This window comes from Sapajus apella, unplaced genomic scaffold (assembly GCF_009761245.1).
Source record: "Sapajus apella isolate SASKATOON/1434 unplaced genomic scaffold, GSC_monkey_1.0 scaffold18, whole genome shotgun sequence".
Classification (NCBI taxonomy): Eukaryota; Metazoa; Chordata; class Mammalia; order Primates; family Cebidae; genus Sapajus; species Sapajus apella.
In genome coordinates this window covers 22,857,728-22,875,913 of record NW_022436958.1, presented here as the reverse complement: position 1 = coordinate 22,875,913, position 18,186 = coordinate 22,857,728, and the positions used below count along the sequence as shown (strand labels likewise).

Genomic DNA, 18,186 nt, shown 5'->3' with positions numbered 1-18,186 from the left:
ATTTTAGCACATTAATATATATACTATTTCCTTATTTAAATCTTATAATCTTCATCTGTACTTTTTATTTTCCATAATGTTGGAATGATAGTACGTTCTTTTTTGTTGTTGTTGTTCAGAAAATTTATATTAATTTTATTTTTTAAAATAACAGTATTAATACATAAACATCCATATACACATACACACATATACTCTTTTGGTGCATATATAAAGAACCATTTTCTTTGTACTGTAGTACTGGAAATCACTCAAACATGCGTGAGAAAAAGACTACAAGTACATTTTGACATATGCATTAAATAGAAAGCTGTAAATCAATGATGGAATAAGTTGTAGCATTCAATCATACTATAAGAAAATTATAGATAACAAAAATTTATTACATATTTCAAAATAGCTGGATTTGTAATGTTCCCAACACAAAGAAAAAAATAAATGTTTGAGTTGATGGATACTCCAGAAGCCCTGATTTGCTCATTATATATTGTGTACAGGTATCAAAATTACATGTACCCCAAAATATGTAGAATTATTAAATATTAATTTAAAAAATAAATATGCTCTAAGCATCAATAGGAGTGAATCACAAAATACATTTTTTGAAAGAAACTAGTCATAGTAAAACCTATACTCTTTAATTTAACATAAAGTTCAAAAATAGAGAAAACCACAACAAATTATTTTAAGATTGATACATGTGTTGAACTTTTAAAGACACTCAAGGGAGTGAATAATAACAACTACAGTTTGTTCTTACCTCTGGAGTGGTAATAAAGGCAAGTGTCCTGGGAAGAGCACAGGAAAATATCTATGTTGCTGATATTTTATTTCTTTTTTTAATTGCATTTTAGGTTTTGGGGTACATGTGAAGAACATGCAAGATTGTTGCATAGGTACACGCATGGCAGTGTGATTTGCTGCCTTCCTCCCCATCACCTATATCTGGCATTTCTCCCCATGCTATCTCTCCCCAACTCCCTACTCCCTGCTGTCCCTCCCCTATTTCCCCCCAACAGACCCCAGTGTGTGATGCTCCCCTCCCTGTGTCCATGTGTTCTCATTGTTCAATACCCGCCTATGAGTGAGAACATGCAGTGTTTGATTTTCTGCTCTTGTGTCAGTTTGCTGAGAATGATGGTTTCCAGGTTCATCCATGTCCCGACAAAGGACACAAACTCATCGTTTTTGATGGCTGCATAATATTCCATGGTGTATATGTGCCATATTTTCCCTGTCCAGTCTATCATCGATGGGCATTTGGGTTGGTTCCAGGTATTTGCTATTGTAAACAGTGCTGCAATGAACATTCGTGTGCACGTGTCCTTATAGTAGAACGATTTATAATCCTTTGGATATATACCCAGTAATGGGATTGCTGGGTCCAATGGAATTTCTATTTCTAGGTCCTTGAGGAATCGCCACACTGTCTTCCACAATGGTTGAACTAATTTACACTCCCACCAACAGTGTAAAAGTGTTCCTATTTCTCCACATCCTCTCCAGCATCTGTTGTCTCCAGATTTTTTAATGATCACCATTCTAACTGGCGTGAGATGGTATCTCAATGTAGTTTTGATTTGCATTTCTCTAATGACCAGTGATGATGAGCATTTTTTCATGTTTGTTGGCCTCATGTATGTCTTCTTTTGTAAAGTGTCTGTTCATATCCTTTGCACACTTTTGAATGGGCTTGTTTGTTTTTTTCCTGTAAATCTGTTTTAGTTCTTTGTAAATTCTGGATATCAGCCCTTTGTCAGATGGGTAAACTGCAAAAAATTTTACCCATTCTGTTGGTTGCCGATTCATTCTAATGATTATTTCTTTTGCTGTGCAGAAGCTGTGGAGTTTGATTAGGTCCCATTTATCTATTTTGGCTTTTGTTGTCAATGCTTTTGGTGTTTTGGTCATGAAGTCCTTGCCTACACCTACGTCCTGAATGGTTTTTGCCTAGATTTTCTTCTAGGGTTTTTATGGTGTTACGTCTTATGTTTAAGTCTTTAATCCATCTAGTGTTACTTTTAGTGTAAGGTGTCAGGAAGGGATCCAGTTTCTGCTTTCTGCACATGGCTAGCCAGTTTTCCCAACACCATTTATTAAACAGGGAATCCTTTCCCCATTGCTTGTTTTTGTCAGACTTGTCAAAGATCAGATGGTTGTAGATATGTTGTGTTGCCTCCAAGGCCTCTGTTCTGTTCCATTTGTCTATATCTCTGTTTTGGTACCAGTACCATGCTGTTTTGATTACTGTAGCCTTGTAGTATAATTTGAAGTCCAGTAGTGTGATGCCTCCCCCTTTGTTCTTGTTGCTTAGAATTGACTTGGCTATGCGGGCTCTCTTTTGGTTCCATATGAAGTTTAAGGTGTTTTTTCCCAGTTCTGTGAAGAGGGTCATTGATAGCTTGATGAGGATAGCGTTGAATCTGTAAATTACTTTGGGCAGTATGGCCATTTTCACAATATTGATTCTTCCTAACCATGAGCATGGAATGCTTCTCCATCTGTTTGTGTCCTCCCTGATTTCATTGAGCAGTGGTTTGTAGTTCTCCTTGAAGAGATCCTTTACATTCTTTGTTAGTTGTATTCCTAGGTATTTTACTCTCTTTGTAGCAATTGTGAATTGCAGTTCGTTCTTGATTTGGCTCTCTTTAAGTCTGTTATTGGTGTATAGGAATGCTTGTGATTTTTGCACATTGATTTTGTATTCTGAGACTTTGCTGAAGTTGCTTATCAGTTTCAGGAGATTTTGGGCTGAGACGATGGGGTCTTCTAGATATACAGTCATGTTGTCTGCAAATAGAGACAGTTTGACTTCCTCCTTTCCTATTTGAATACCCTTTATTTCTTTTTCTTGCCTGATTGTTCTGGCTTGAACTTCCAGTACTATATTGAATAGGAGTGGTGAGAGAGGGCATCCTTGTCTTGTGCCAGATTTCAAAGGGAATGCTTTCAGTTTTTGCCCATTCAGTAGGATATTGGCTATTGGTTTGCCATAAATAGCTTTTATTATTTTGAGATACGTTCCATCAATACCTAGTTTATTGAGGGTTTTTAGCGTCAAGGGCTGATGAATTTTGTCAAAGGCCTTCTCTGCATCAATTGAGATAATCATGTGGTTTTTGTCTTTGGTTCTGTTTATGTGGTGAATTACATTTATAGACTTGCGTATGCTGAACCAGCCTTGCATCCCCAGGATGAAGGCTACTTGATCGTGGTGGATAAGCTTTTTGATGTGCTGTTGCAATCGGCTTGCCAGTATTTTATTGAAGATTTTTGCATCTATGTTCATTATGGATATTGGCCTGAAGTTTTCTTTTCTTGTTGAGTCTCTGCCGGGTTTTGGTATCAGGATGATGTTGGTCTTGTAAAATGATTTGGGAAAGATTCCTTCTTTTGTATTATTTGGAATAGTTTCAGAAGGAATGGTACCAGCTCCTCTTTGTTTGTCTGGTAGAATTTGGCTGTGAACCGATCTGGACCTGGGCTTTTTTTGGTTGGTAGGTTATTAATTGTTGCCTCAACTTCAGAGCTTGTTATTGGTCTATTCAGGGTTTCAACTTCTTCCTGGTTTATGCTTGGGAGGAGGCAAGTGTCCAGGAATTTATCCATTTCTTCCAGGTTTACTAGTTTATGTGCATAGAGTTCTTTGTAATAATCTCTGATTATGGTTTGAATTTCTGTGGAATCTGTGGTGATATCCCCTTTATCGTTTTTTATTGCATCAATTTGGTTATTCTCTCTTTTCTTTTTTATTAATCTGGCTAGTGGGCTGTCTATTTTGTTGATCTTTTCAAAAAACCAGCTCCTGGATTTATTGATTTTTTGAAGGTTTTTTTGTGTCTCTGTCTCCTTCAGTTCTGCTCTGATCTTAGTTATTTCTTGTCTTCTGCTAGACTTTGAGTTTTTTTTATCTTGCTCCTCTAGCTCTTTCAATTTTGACGATCGAGTGTCAATTTTAGATCTCTCCTTGCTTCTCATGTGGACACTTATTGCTATATATTTTCCTCTAGAGGCTGCTTTAAATGTGTCCCAGAGATTCTGGTATGTTGTGTCTTCATTCTCGTTGGTTTCAAAGAACATCTTTATTTCTGCCTTCATTTCATTGTTTATCCAGTCAACATTCAAGAGCAAGTTGTTCAGTTTCCATGAGGTTGTGTGGTTCTGAGTTAGTTCCTGAATTCTGAGTTCTAACTTGATTGCACTGTGGTCTGAGAGACTGTTTGTTATGATTTCCGTTCTTTTGCATTTGCTGAGGAGTGATTTACTTCCAATTATGTCGTCAATTTTAGAGTAGGTGTGATGTGGTGCTGAGAAGAATGTCTATTCTGTGGATTTGGGGTGGAGAGTTCTGTAAATGTCTATTAGGTTTGCTTGGTCCAGATCTGAGTTCAAGTCCTGGATATCCTTGTTAATTTTCTGTCTGGTTGATCTGTCTAATATTGACAATGGGGTGTTAAAGTCTCCCACTATTATTGTGTGGGAGTCTAAGTCTCTTTGTAAGTCATTAAGAACTTCCCTTATGTATCTGGGTGCTCCTGTATTGGTTGCGTATATATTTAGGATCGTTAGCTCTTCTTGTTGCATTGATCTTTTTACCATTATGTAATGTCAGAAGGATAGTACTTTCTATATCGCAGGCACACTTAAAATACTTTAAGATTTAAATAAGTAAATAAATTATTTATTTATAAGGTTTATAAGAATAGCTTATGAGACCGTTCTTTTTTTGTTTGTCTGTTTGTTTTAATTTTAAGCCTCTGAGATTAAATAACATTGATCAAATTTACATAATAGACCTCCCTTTCCATCCAGGCTTTTCTACATAACCTCTCTGGAGCCTGATTTTCCTTTCTGCAAAAGAATATTAATAAGCTCTATATAAATTCTTTGGTTGTAATAAGGATCATGTCAGATAATGGATCTAAAAGAACTACAAAATGTTACATAAATAGCAGTTGTACTTTGTACTATTATTTGTGGTCATTGCAGAGCAGTGGGAAGTAGGGATAATTTTTCATTTAGTTTATTTTGTTCTGAAGTTTTTTATTATTTCATTAATAGATCTATTAATATATGTGATATATTAGTGAATACGTATGATTAATATTAATATGTATTAATCATATACGCATATATTAATCATACATTCACTAATATATATGATTTGCATATGATATATATAGATTAATAGATCTGTAAACGAAATAATAAAGGAACATACATCTCCTATATTCTATGTGCTATGAACTTATAAATAACAGGTATAGATTTCTTTTTATTTTACCATTTATTAAAATAAGGGAAAAACTCAGACTATTTATTCATCGTGTTTATTTGCACCTGTACTGTCTCTTGTACTAAGTGCTGTGGAGAGGCAAAATAAGACCAGGCTCAGCGGCTCTTGCCTGTAATCCTAGCACTTTGGGAGACTGAGGCAGGATTGCTTGAGCCCAGGAATTCATAACCAGCCTGGACAACATAGCAAGACCTTGTCTCTACTAAAAATCATTTATTATATGGCTGAATGTGGTGTGCACCAGTGATCTCAGTTACTCAGGAGGCTGACATAGGGAAATCACTTGAGCAAAACGAGATGCAAAAGAATCAGTTAACCTGTCCCCATCCACAAAGAGCTCACAATCTAATTGGAAAGATATAGCACTTATGAAGACAAAGAGAACATACAAGTGTATAATAGGAGCAAGTAGTGTGTCTGACAGGCAAGGCTGATAAGGATCAATAAGTGTCAAACTAGTAGAAACTACCATATATAAATGGGTGCTGAAAGTTAGTTCAACATTAATAATATACATTATTCTTGTCATCTTACTACTTTTTAAAAGTTCCTTGAAAGAATAATGTGTTCTTAATAAAATAAGGTTAGATTTAACATTAAATGCACAAGTTTTTAAAAATTCTTATAATAACATTAACATCAATTAATATTATGGGGAGAAGATATCAGCCTTCTAATGACCAGAAATAATGTAATCTAGATTTTCACCTCTCAAATATTGTTAAAGACAAATTATTGATAGCATCGAGTTTCATAGAGGGTGTTGGCACACAGATGCCCTCAGGTACTTTAATGTGAGTATATATTGATCCAAGTTTTCTAGAGGGCAGTTTGACAATTTTTCTAGGAATTTATTTTAAGGAAGTAAATCGGGGGAACAAGTCTAAAAATATAGACAAAAAGTCATTCATTATTTACAGCACAGTTTATAATAGTGAATAATTGGGATCTATTATATATCAGTAGAAGATTGATAGTTTAATAAATGATATAGTTATATTTCATTCTGTAGCCATTAAAATTTATAATGAAGTTATATGTTTATCGACATGTCAAGGTGTTTACAGGGTATTATTCAATAAAATGCTGTAGGAGTTTAGAATATTATATATTTAGTAGAATTTCTTTTTTTAATTATATGGATTTAAGTGTGTATGTATCATATAGAGCACTCCTAGAGGTTTAATACAAAAATATTAAGGGTAATTTTTGCTGTGTAGTAGAGCTTTTAATATTTTTTGTACTTTTAGTATTGTCAGATTTTAATTTTTTATAACAAATATATGTTAATTTTCCAGTGAGTGAGAGCTATAATCTACAAAAAAGGAAAATATAGGGAGTATTAGGTAATCTAAAAAGTTTAAGTATTTATGCATATAATTTGATAAACAGTAATGACATTTATTTACAGTATTGGTTTGATCTGAAGTAACTGGTCTTCATAATGCTTTTTGATTTTGTAGGACTAGAAGAAATTGCAAAAGAAAGAGAAAAACTAAAAATGGCAGAAAGTGTCCAGATCAAAGAAGAAATGTTTGAGACTTCTGGGGATACTTTAAATTGTTCAAATACAGATCACTGTGAACAAAAGGAAGATCTTAAAGAAAAAGATAACACAAATCTATTCCTTCAGAAACCTGGCTCTTTTTCCAAATTGAGCAAGCTTTTGGAAGTAGCTAAGATGCCTCCTGAGTCAGACGTTATGACTCCTAAACCAAATGTTAGTGCAAATGGGTGCACATTGTCTTATCAGAACAGTGGAAAACATCCATTGGGCAGCATCCAGTCAACAGCAACGCATAGCAATGTGGAAAAGGCAGACTCTAATAATCTGTCTAACAGTGGTTCAAGTGGTCCAGGGAAGTTCTATAGTCCTCTCCCCAATGACCAGTTACTAAAAACGCTGACTGAAAAGAATAGACAATGGTTCAGTCTTTTGCCACGAACACCTTGTGATGACACTTCACTTACTCATGCTGATATGTCAACTGCTTCTTTGGTGACTCCTCAGTCTCAGCCACCATCGAAGTCACCTTCACCTGCCCCAGCTCCTCTTGGATCATCTGCTCAGAACCCTGTTGGCTTAAATCCATTTGCTTTATCACCCCTTCAGGTTGGTACTGCTAACTGTAACTCATTTTGGTATTGCTTTATGTAATCTTTGACCCCATGGAGATTTTGCTTAAGGGGGGATCACTCAAATAGTGAAAATATTCCTGCTACAGTATGAAAACTGAAGCAACTCAGAGTTTCTGTCACCAAGGTTCATTAGAACTACTGATTTCTAACCTTGGTCTAAGTCGTCTTTAATTACTTTTTAAATTATTAGTGTAACAGTATATCTGAAAGGGAAATTACTTTGGGGAACAAATAAGAACATGGAATTTAACATTTTTATTGCTAATATATTTCATTTTCCTCTAATTATAATAAATGAAAGAATATTTTTCAGAATTTTGAAAATAATTTCATATTCTAAACATTTTTCCTAACTTCTTAGAGTAATCTACTTTTTATTAATATATGTTTTCTTTTTGCAGGTGAAAGGTGGAGTATCTATGATGGGACTTCAGTTTTGTGGGTGGCCCACTGGTGTGCTTACTTCTAATATTCCATTTACGTCATCTCTACCTAGTCTAGGCTCAGGGTTAGGGCTATCAGAAGGAAATAGTAATTCATTCTTGACTTCCAATGTTGCTTCAAGTAAAAGTGAATCTCCAGTACCACAGAATGAAAAGCCCTCTTCAGCTCAACCTGCAGCTGTTGAAGTAGCAAAACCAGTAGATTTTCCTAGTCCAAAACCTATTCCAGAAGGTAGGTACATTGGGATGGTTTATAGCCACTTAACTCAATTTCAGTATTATGGATTCCTAAATTATAACTGAATATTTAATGGCTCTATATGTAGTTAATAAATCTTTGTATTTCCATAGTGTCATTTCCTATTCAAAATATTTGTAAAAGGTCTACTTATTTGTCTTGACTTAGAAATGCAGTTTGGTTGGTGGAGAATTATTGACCCAGAGGACCTAAAAGCTTTGCTCAAAGTGCTGCATCTCAGAGGAATAAGAGAAAAGGCATTACAAAAACAAATTCAGAAACATTTGGATTATATTACTCAAGCCTGCATCAAGAATAAGGATGGTATGTACCTAAAAGAGATTTCAGCTTTCTTGCTTAGTTATAAGAATTATTTTATTCTAAAGCATATTTTAGCATAACCTACTGGTCCTTTATATTTGTGAGCTCCACATCTGTAGTTTCAGCCAACTGCAGATCAAACAGACTCAAAGAAAAGAAAGATGGATGTATCTGTACTGAACATGTACAGACTTTTTTTCCTTATCATTCTTCCCTAAATAATATAGTATAACAACTATTTCCATAGCATCTACATTGTCATAGGTACTGTTAGTAACCTAGAAATAAAAGCATACAGGAGGATGTATGTAGGTTACATGCAAATACTATACCTTTTTTTTTTTTTTTTTTTTTTTGTAAGAGAGTCTCACTCTGTCACCTAGGCTAGAGAACAGTGGTGCAGTCATAGCTGATTGCAGCTTTGAAGTCCTGAGCTCAAGCAATCCTCCTGCCTCAACCTTCTGAGTAGCTGGGACTACAGGCACATGCCACCACATCCAGCAAGTTTTTTTTTTTTGTTTCTTTTTTTTAAATTTTTTGTAGAGACAGGGTCTCACTATGTTACCCATGCTCGTCTTGAACTCCTGGCCTCAAGTGATCCTCTCGCCTCAGCTTCCCAAAGTGCTAAGATTATGGGCGTGAGCCACCACTCCTGGCCAACACCATCTTCTATAAGGGATGTGAGCATCTATAGGCTTTGGTGTTCATGGGGGTTGGCGGTGTCCTAGAACCAGTCTCCCACAGGTATCTAGAAATAAATGATATCTTAATTCACTACTATTTTTTTTCTGTTTCACTCAACGAACTATTTATATTTTTTAAATTGATACTCACTGTCTTGTAATTTTTTGCACCTGCAGACATACTGTTTTGTGTTTTTTATGGTGTTTCTACTCTTAAGAGTAAGCTGCCTGTACATACACAGTGCATTTGTGTATGTCAAGTTAGATGTACATGGTCCCCTTAGAATTTTATTCACTTTCTGGAAGAAATCTCTGAGGGGAAAATCTTAATAAGTGGATTTTTTAATTAATTTATTTTAAAATGTAGTTGCTATTATTGAACTGAATGAAAATGAAGAAAACCAAGTAACTCGAGATATTGTGGAGAACTGGTCAGTAGAAGAACAAGCAATGGAAATGGATTTGAGTGTCCTTCAACAGGTAGAAGATCTAGAAAGAAGAGTTGCATCAGCAAGTTTACAAGTGAAGGTAAAATCGACTTGGAAAAAAATCTGTTTTTAGGATAATAGAAGGTAACTAATATGTATTACATGCCTAATATATGCTAGTTAATGTGCTAAATGTTTTTACTTTATCTTAGTTAATTCTGAAAACAATCCTGGATTAATATCCTCCATCTGGTAAGGAACCAGGTTCAGAGTAAGTAATGTGCCAATGGTCATATAGTAAGTGCCTAAATGTGCATTTAAATGAAGTCTGACTCCAGACCCCATGTTCTTTTTAGTAATCTTTCTGCCTCCTTAATGATATTCAGAAGTATTATTTCTGATGCTCAATTCTTTACTACCAGCAGAATTCCAGTTTCACTGAGATGAATGTGATGATCTAGTACAAATCTTATCAAACTCCTATTGTAGTGTTTCATATAGAGCCATGAAATTCCTTATATACAAGCCATGGTATATGTCAGACTTTTACACTATATAATTTAATTTGGAGACCAGTATAGATATATCCAAATATATGTTATAGATACAGTGACACATGCACACATACCCTACATATATATGTAAAGTTTTTATTTATTTATTCATTCATTCATTCATCTATCGTCTGGGCATTTTCATATCATGGATAATGATCAGAACTGGCTTCCAGTGGACACACAAAAGGAAAACTTTACCCTTGTGGAAGAATTTTTGGTCATGTAAAGAGGGAGGGTATAAAGGTCTCCTTAAAAGCATGAAAGGTTTAGAACCTGCTAAGGTTCTGTTTTGGGTTTTGGTGGGTTTTTTTTTGTTTGTTTTTTTTTTTTTTTTTTTGAGATGGAGTCTCACTTTAGCACCCAGGCCAGAGTACAGTGGCGTGATCTTGGCTCACTGCAACCTTCACCTCCAGTTTCAAGCAATTCTCCTGCCTCAGGCTTCCAAGGTACATGTCACCATGCCCCGCTAACTTTTGTATTTTTAGTAGAGAAGGGGTTTTGCTACATTGGCCAGGCTGATCTCAAACTCCTGACCTCAAGTGATCCACCCACTTTGGCTTCCCAAAATGCTGAGCTTACAGACGTCAGCCACCATGCCTGGCCAGAAACTGCTAAGGTTTTAAAGATTTAGAAAATTTAATTTCCATGTAATCTGATTTGAAATGCCATGCTTTATTCAGAATGAGAAATTTATGGCATAATGCTGTTCTTTTCAATAATTGAGATTTTGCTTTATAATTAGTTTAACATAGGCATTTGGACACTTTTGAAGATCTCAAAAAATGTAGTTTTCCAGAGCTAATAAAATATCCCTTTCTTGTGATGAACGTAATACCAATCTTGAGAAGCAAAAATTTATTATTTGCTGAAACTATTGTGCTAGTAAACTATGTGTCTTCTCCCCCTGGTACTAGAATACAGTGTAAAAGTGCCTCATGTATTCTCATCTATCTAGCATCTTCAACAAATGAACCCTTTCACACTATTTTATTTTCTGGAGAAATGAAAATTACTCCATTTAGTGCTATAATTTTTTAACATGTTTTTGGAATACTTATATTACACATGTCACCGCCTTCTTAAACGGAAAATAATGACTAATTTAAATTATCCTGGTGACACAGGAGCTTCAGTTTGAAGACCAATTATTAGACAATAATTCCCTCAGGAAAGGAGAAGAGGTTTTGCCCCTAACCTAAATGTGTTTTGCTTTTTTTTTTTTTTTTTCTTGAGACGGCGTTTCACTCTTGTTACCCAGGCTGGAGTGCAATGGCGCGATCTCGGCTCATCGCAACCTCCGCCTCCTGGGTTCAAGGCAATTCTCCTGCCTCAGCCTCCTGAGTAGCTGGGATTACAGGCACACACCACCGTGCCCAGCTAATTTTTTGTATTTTTAGTAGAGACAGGGTTTCACCATGTTGACCAGGATGGTCTCGATCTCTTGACCTCATGATCCACCCGCCTCGGCCTCCCAAAGTGCTGGGATTACAGGCTTGAGCCACCGCGCCCGGCCTGTGCTTTGCTTTTAAAACTGTTACATCTGCTTTCTGTAGTCTGTGGTTGTCCTCTCAGTTTGTCAGTTGTTGCTACTTGCTGGTTTAAATTTAATTGGTTCCACAAGCCTTATTTTCCTCCAGCTTTTTCCCATCTCATTTGCCAATTCTAATTGACTGTTGGTTGGGAAAGTATATCATCAGCCTTTTAGAAATTATGTGTAAAATCAGACTGTGGGCCTGAAACATTTTCCTGGTGACATACTCAGATTTTGCTCCATTGACCTTATCACATTGCTGGCTGCTCAATGTTCTTGGCTGTGTTCTCAGTAGCGAAGATAAGTAAAATTTGCTTTATAAATTGTTTTAAATTCATAAATAATAATGTACAGTATCATGGAGTACATGGTAATGTTTTGGTACATATAACGTATAGTGATCAGATCAGAGTAATTAGCATATTTATTATCTCAAACATCTACCATTTTTTTTCTGTTAAGAATACTCAATATCCTCCTCTAGCTATTTGAAAAAACATATTATTAACTATAGTCATCCTACAGTATAGAGCACTAGAACTTCTATCTACCTACCAGTAATTTTGTATTCTTTAACAAATCTCTCTTTATGCCTCCCTACCCCTATTTTTCCCAGTCTCTAATATCCTCTGCTCTACTTTTTACTTCTAGGAGATCAGCTTTTCTTTTAAGCTTCCACATGAGTGAGAACATACAGTGTTTAACTTTGTGTGTGCCTGGCTTATTTCACTTAAAATAATGTCCTCCAGTTCCATCCATGTTGCCTCTAATGACAGGATATTTCATTCTTTTTATGGTTGTATCATATTCTGTTGTATATATATGCCACATTTTCTTTATCCATTCATCTGTTGTTGAACACCTGGATTCATTCTGTATTTTAACTATTTTGAATAGTGCTGCAGTAAACATGTCTCTTCATTACAACAATTTTCTTTTCCTTTGGATAAATTCCCAGTAGTAGGTTGCTGGATCATGTGATAGTTCTATTCATAGTTTCTTGAGGAACCTACATACTGTTCTCCACAGTGGCTGTACTAGTTTATATTCCCACCAACAGTATGTAAGAGTTCCCTTTTCTATGCATTCTTACCAGCATCTCATTTTTTTTTTCTTTTTGATAATAGCCATTCTAACTGGGGTGAGATAATATCTCATTGTGGTTTTAATTTGCATTTCCCTGATGAATAGTGATGTTGGGCATTTTTACATATATTTGTAGGCCACGTATATGTCTTCTTTTGTGAAATGTCTGTTTAGATCACTTGCCCATTTTTAATCAGATTGTTTCTCTGCTGTTAAGATGTTTGAGTTCCTTGTATATCCTGGATATTCATCTCCTTGCAGATGAATTATTTGCAAATGTTTTATCCCATTCTGTGGGTTTTCTTTTCACTCTTGAATTTTTCCTTTGCTGTACAGAAGTTTTTTCATTTAATATAATCACATTTGTTTATTTTTGCTTCTGTTACCTGTGCTTTTGAGGTTTTATATATCAAATGTTTTCCCAGACCAATGTCCTATTTCTTCTAGTAGTTTTATCATTTGGGATCTTCCATTAGGTCTTTCATCTATTTGAGTTGATTTTTGTATAGGATAAGAGATGGGGATCTAGTTTCATTCCTCTGCATATGGATATCCAGTTTTCCTAGCACCATTTATTGAAGAGACTATTTTCACAATGAGCATTCTTGGCACCTTTGTTAAAAAGCAGATGGGTTGTAGAGTTGCGGATTAATTTCTGGGGTTTTTTTTTGAGACAGAGTCTCACTGTGTTGCTCAGACTGTAGTGCAATGGTGTGATCTCAGCTCACTGCAACCTCCACCTCCCAGGTTCAAGCAATTCTCCTGCCTCAGCCTCCTGAGTAGCTGGGGTTACAGGCATGCACCACCATACCCGGCTAATTTTTGTATTTTAATAAAGACAGGTTTCACCGTGGCCAGGATAGCCTTGATCTCCTAACCTCATGATCTGCCCACCTCAGCCTCACAAAGTGCTGAGATTACAAGTGTGAGCCACCATGCCCGGCATTCTGGGTTTTCTATTCTATTCCATTGGTCTATGTGTCCATTTTTATGCCAGTACCATGCTGTTCTGGTTACTACAGCTTTGTAGTTTTATTTTGAGGCCATGGTAGTCTGGTAACTCCAGCTTTGTTCTTGTTGCACAGGATTGCTTTAGCTATTCAGAGTCTTTTGTAATTCCACACAAAGTTTAATATTTTTTCTTTATTGCTGTGAAGAATGTCATTAGTGTTTTGATAGGGATTGTGTTGAATCTGTAGATTCCATTAGGTAGTATTGTCATTTTAACAATATTGATTCTTCTGATCCATAAGCATGGTTGTATCCTCTTATCCTCTCCAGTTTTTTTCATCAGTGTTTTATAGTTTTCCTTGTAGAGGTCTTTCACTTCTTTGGTTAAAATTCACTCCTAGAGTTGGGTTTTTGTTTTAGTTTTTGTTTGTTTGTTTGTTATCTATTGTAAATGGGATTGCCTTCTTGATTTCTTCTTCAGCAAAAATTTGTTGTTCATGTATCAAAATGCTGCCAAGGCCGGACACATTGGCTCATGCCTGTAACCCTAGAACTTTGGGAGGCTGAGGTGAGAAGATCACTTGAGCTCAGGAGTTTGAGACCAGCCCGGGCAACATGACAAAACTCCATCTCTACAAAAAAATACAAAAATTAGCTGGGTATGGTGGTACGTGCCTGTAGTCCCAGCTACTTGACAGGTTGAGGTTGGAGAAAGGCTTGAGCCCAGGAGGCAGAGTTTCCATGGCTGTTTGGGCTCTTTTTTGGTTCTATACGAATTTTTAAATAGTTTTTTCTAGTTCTGTGAAGAATGTCATTGGTCATTTGATAGGAATAGCATTGAATCTGTAAATTGCTTTGGGCAGTATGGCCATTTTAATGATATTGATTCTTCCTATCTATAGGCATGGGATGTTTTTCCATCTGTGTCATCTCTGATTTCTTCGAGCAGTGTTATGTAATTCTCATTGTAGAGATCTTTCACCACCCTGGTTGGCTGCATTCCTAAGTATTTTATTGTTAGGAAAAGTAGCTTTTTGTTTCATTGATCTTTTGTATTTTTGTCTCAATTTTGTTTATTTCTGCTTTGATCCTTATTGTTTCTTTCCTTCTACTAACTTTGGGTTTGGTTTGTTCTTACATTTCTAGTTCCTTGAAGGGCATTGCTAGATTGTTTACTTGAAATCTTTCTACTTTATTGATGTAGGCATTTATTGATATAAACTTGCCTCTTAAGACTGCTTTTGCTGTGTCCCATATGTTTTGGAATGTTGTGTTTATATTTTCATGTATTTCAAGAAATTTTAAAATTTCATTCTTAATTTCTTCCTTTACCATTGGTTGTTCAGGACCATGTTGTTTAAGTTTCATGTATTTGTGTAGTTTTAAATGTTCCTCTTGTTGTTGTAGTTTTTTTCCATGTAGTCAGAAAAAATACTTGATATGATTTCAAATTTTTTAAATTTTTTGAGATTTGAGACTTAACGTATGGTCAGTCCTGGCATATGTTCCATGTGCTGATGAAATGAACGTGTATTCTGCAGCTGGTGGATGAAATGTTCTATAAGTGTACATTTGGTCTATGGTGCAGATTGAATTCGATGTTTCTTTGTTGATTTTCTGTCTAGAAAATCTATCCAGTACTGAGAGTGGAATGGAGAAATCTCCAGCCATTATAATATTAGGATCTACCTCTACATTTGGATCTAATAATATTTGCTTTATATATCTGAGTGCTCTGGTATTGAGTGCATATATATTTATAATTATTATATTCTCTTGTTGAATTGATCCCTTTGTTATATAATGTCCTTCTTTGCCTCTTTTTATAGCTTTTAACTTGAAGGGTTTTTTTTTTTTTAATCTGATGTAAGCATACCTATTCCTATGCACTTCTGGTTTTCATTTGCATGAGATATTTCTATCCATCCATTCACTTTCAGTCTTCATATCTCTTACAGGTGAGGGGAGTTTCTTCTAGGCAGCATATAGTTGGGCATTGTTTTTTTTTTTTTTAATCCAGCCAGCCAGTCTATGTCTTTTAAATGGGAAATTTAATTAATTTACGTTCAGGGTTACTACTGATAGGTGAGTGCTTACTCCTATCAATTTACTGATGGCTTTTCAATTGTTTTCCACAATCTTTTGTTCCTTACTTCCTTGCTTATTGCATATTGTTTTGGCTGGGTTTTTTTCTATAGGGATACTGTTTATCATCAGGCTTTTTAAGATTATGTGTGTAATAATTTTCTTTCTTTCTCTTTCTCCTTTATGTATTAGCTTTCCCAGAGAGTTCTATAGTATTTTTTCATGATGGTGATTATCATCTTTGTACTTTCAGACATAAGACTACTTGAGCATTTCTTACAGGTCCAGCCTAGTGGTGATGAATTCCTTCAGTTTCCCTCAGTCTGTAAGACTTTTTTCCTCCTTCATTTCCGAAAGCTAGCTTTGCTGGGTATAAAATTCTTGGCTGGCAGGGTTTTTTCTCTCACTACTTTGAATATATCATCCCATTCTCTCTCTGCTGAGAAATCTTCTGTTAGTCTAATGGAGATTTCCTTATATGTGACTTGACAGTTTTCTCTTAATGTTTTCAGAATTCTTTGTCTTTTGACTTCTTATAGGCTGACTATAATGTGCCTCAGAGAGGATCTGTTTGCGTTGAATTTCTTGGGATTCTTTGAGCTTCCTAGACCTGAATTTTCATCTTTCTCCCAAGACATGGGAAGTTTTCTGCTATTATTTCATTAAATTTGTTTTCCTCACCTTTTCTCTTTACCTTCTGTAACACCCACAAGAATATGTGTTTGCTTAATGGTGTCCCATAAATCCTATAGGCTTTTTCTTTCTTTTTTCCTTTTTCTTTGTGTTCCTTTGTTTCTTTTTTATCCCCCCTTGGCCTGCCTGTGTTATTTCAAAAGACATGTCTTCGGGTTCAGAAATTCTTTCTTCTCCTTGGTCTAGTCTGTATTTTTGGTCTAGTCTTGTATTTCTTATTTTATTCATTGAATTATTTAGCTCTAGAACTTCTGTTTGGTTCTTTTTTATATCTGTTTCTTTTTCGATTTTTCTCATTCAAATCATGAATTGTTTTCCTGATTTTGTCAAATTGTCTTTATATATTTTCCTATTTTTTTCTATCAAACCATGTATTTGTACCCATTAATCAATTTCTCTGAATCTCCCTCTCTTCCTACCCTTCTCAGCCTCTAGTAACCACCAATCTACTCTCTACATTCTAGAGTAAAGTAGCTTTTTTAGTTCTCACATATGAGTGAGAACATATGATAATTTGTCTTTCTGTATCTGGCTTATTTCACCCAGCATAATGTCCTCCAGTTCCATACATGTTGTTGCAAATGACAGGATTTCATTCTTCTTTATGACTAAATAATATTCTGTCCTGTAAACATAGTGCATTTTTTAATTCGTTCATCTGTTGATGAGCATTTAGGTTGATTCCGTATTTTAACTATTGTGAATATTGCTGCAGTAAATATGGGAGTACGAATATCTCTTCCATATATTGATTTTCATTATTTTCTCTGTATATCCACTAATGGAATTGCTAGATCATATGGTGGTTATATTTTTAGATTTTTGAGGAACTGTCACACTGTTTTTCATAGTGGATAAGTTGATTGTCTACCTTGATCTTGCTTTTTTCAGTGTAGAAATTGTGAGTTGGGGGGAAATTTTCTGTGTGCTTAGTACCCAGCAGAATGAGGGTAGAGAGGCATTGTGGATGTGGAAGTTTAATTCTCTTACCATCTGCTCAGAGATTTTTCACTTCTCTCTTGCCCCAGGAACTGTCTCATCCTCATGTTTCAATTTTAGGATATCGCTGGTGATCATCTCAGTGCCTTATGTTTGGTTTTAGTTTTCTAGGTGGTTGGCGGCAGGGTCAGGGGGTCAGTGGGGGCAGGAAGTGAAGCCAGCTTGCATCTGTGCCACTGTTTTAGAGTCCATCCTTCCTTTCTAAATATAAATATTCTACTGAGTTAAAGGGGAAGAACTGATCCTAGTATATAAGATAAAATAATTATATCTGAAGAGTTGTTTACGTTTATTGTTTCTTATTTAATATGCATTTATTTAATACCTATTTCATCTCAGGCAGTGGACACCAAAAATTGGATAAAATGTTATTCCTACCATCAGAAAGCTTGTCATGTAATAGGGAGATAAGATGTATACATATGCAGAATCTAGTAACTGATTGTTGAGAACAGAGTAATGCATTAATTTAGAAAAAGAATACTGACTTCTGGCAGAGATATGGAAGAGATCTTGGAAGATTTCATGTAGAAGTTTAAATGTAACTTAAGAAAATGAGTATGGTTTGGACAGTCAGAGACTAGGGAATATCATACTAGGAAGTGGGAATAGCATGCACAGAGTGCAAGGATTGGGAAGCTTATCCTGTGTTTGTGGAATAGCAAGTTATAGAATTTAACTGCAACATAAGGTTTGTGAATGGGAACATCAAAGGGGATAGATTGAGGTACTTGAA

At 35.5% G+C, this 18,186-nt stretch overlaps 1 protein-coding gene across 26 annotated transcripts in view; it reads left to right on the top strand.

The window, feature by feature from the left end:
• The window catches only part of BAZ2B (bromodomain adjacent to zinc finger domain 2B), a 432,513-nt gene that overhangs the window by 386,315 nt on the left and 28,012 nt on the right, over positions 1-18,186 (top strand). For all 26 annotated transcript variants that reach the window (XR_004271241.1, XR_004271240.1, XM_032286284.1 and 23 more), the window contains 4 exons: positions 6,760-7,409; positions 7,837-8,110; positions 8,285-8,440; positions 9,488-9,648. Coding sequence is in view for 24 of the 26 variants with exons in the window: in XM_032286284.1 (XP_032142175.1) it covers positions 6,760-7,409; positions 7,837-8,110; positions 8,285-8,440; positions 9,488-9,648 (1,241 nt within the window). In the remaining 2 variants the exon portion in view is untranslated. The remainder of the gene's footprint in view (positions 1-6,759; positions 7,410-7,836; positions 8,111-8,284; positions 8,441-9,487; positions 9,649-18,186) is intronic.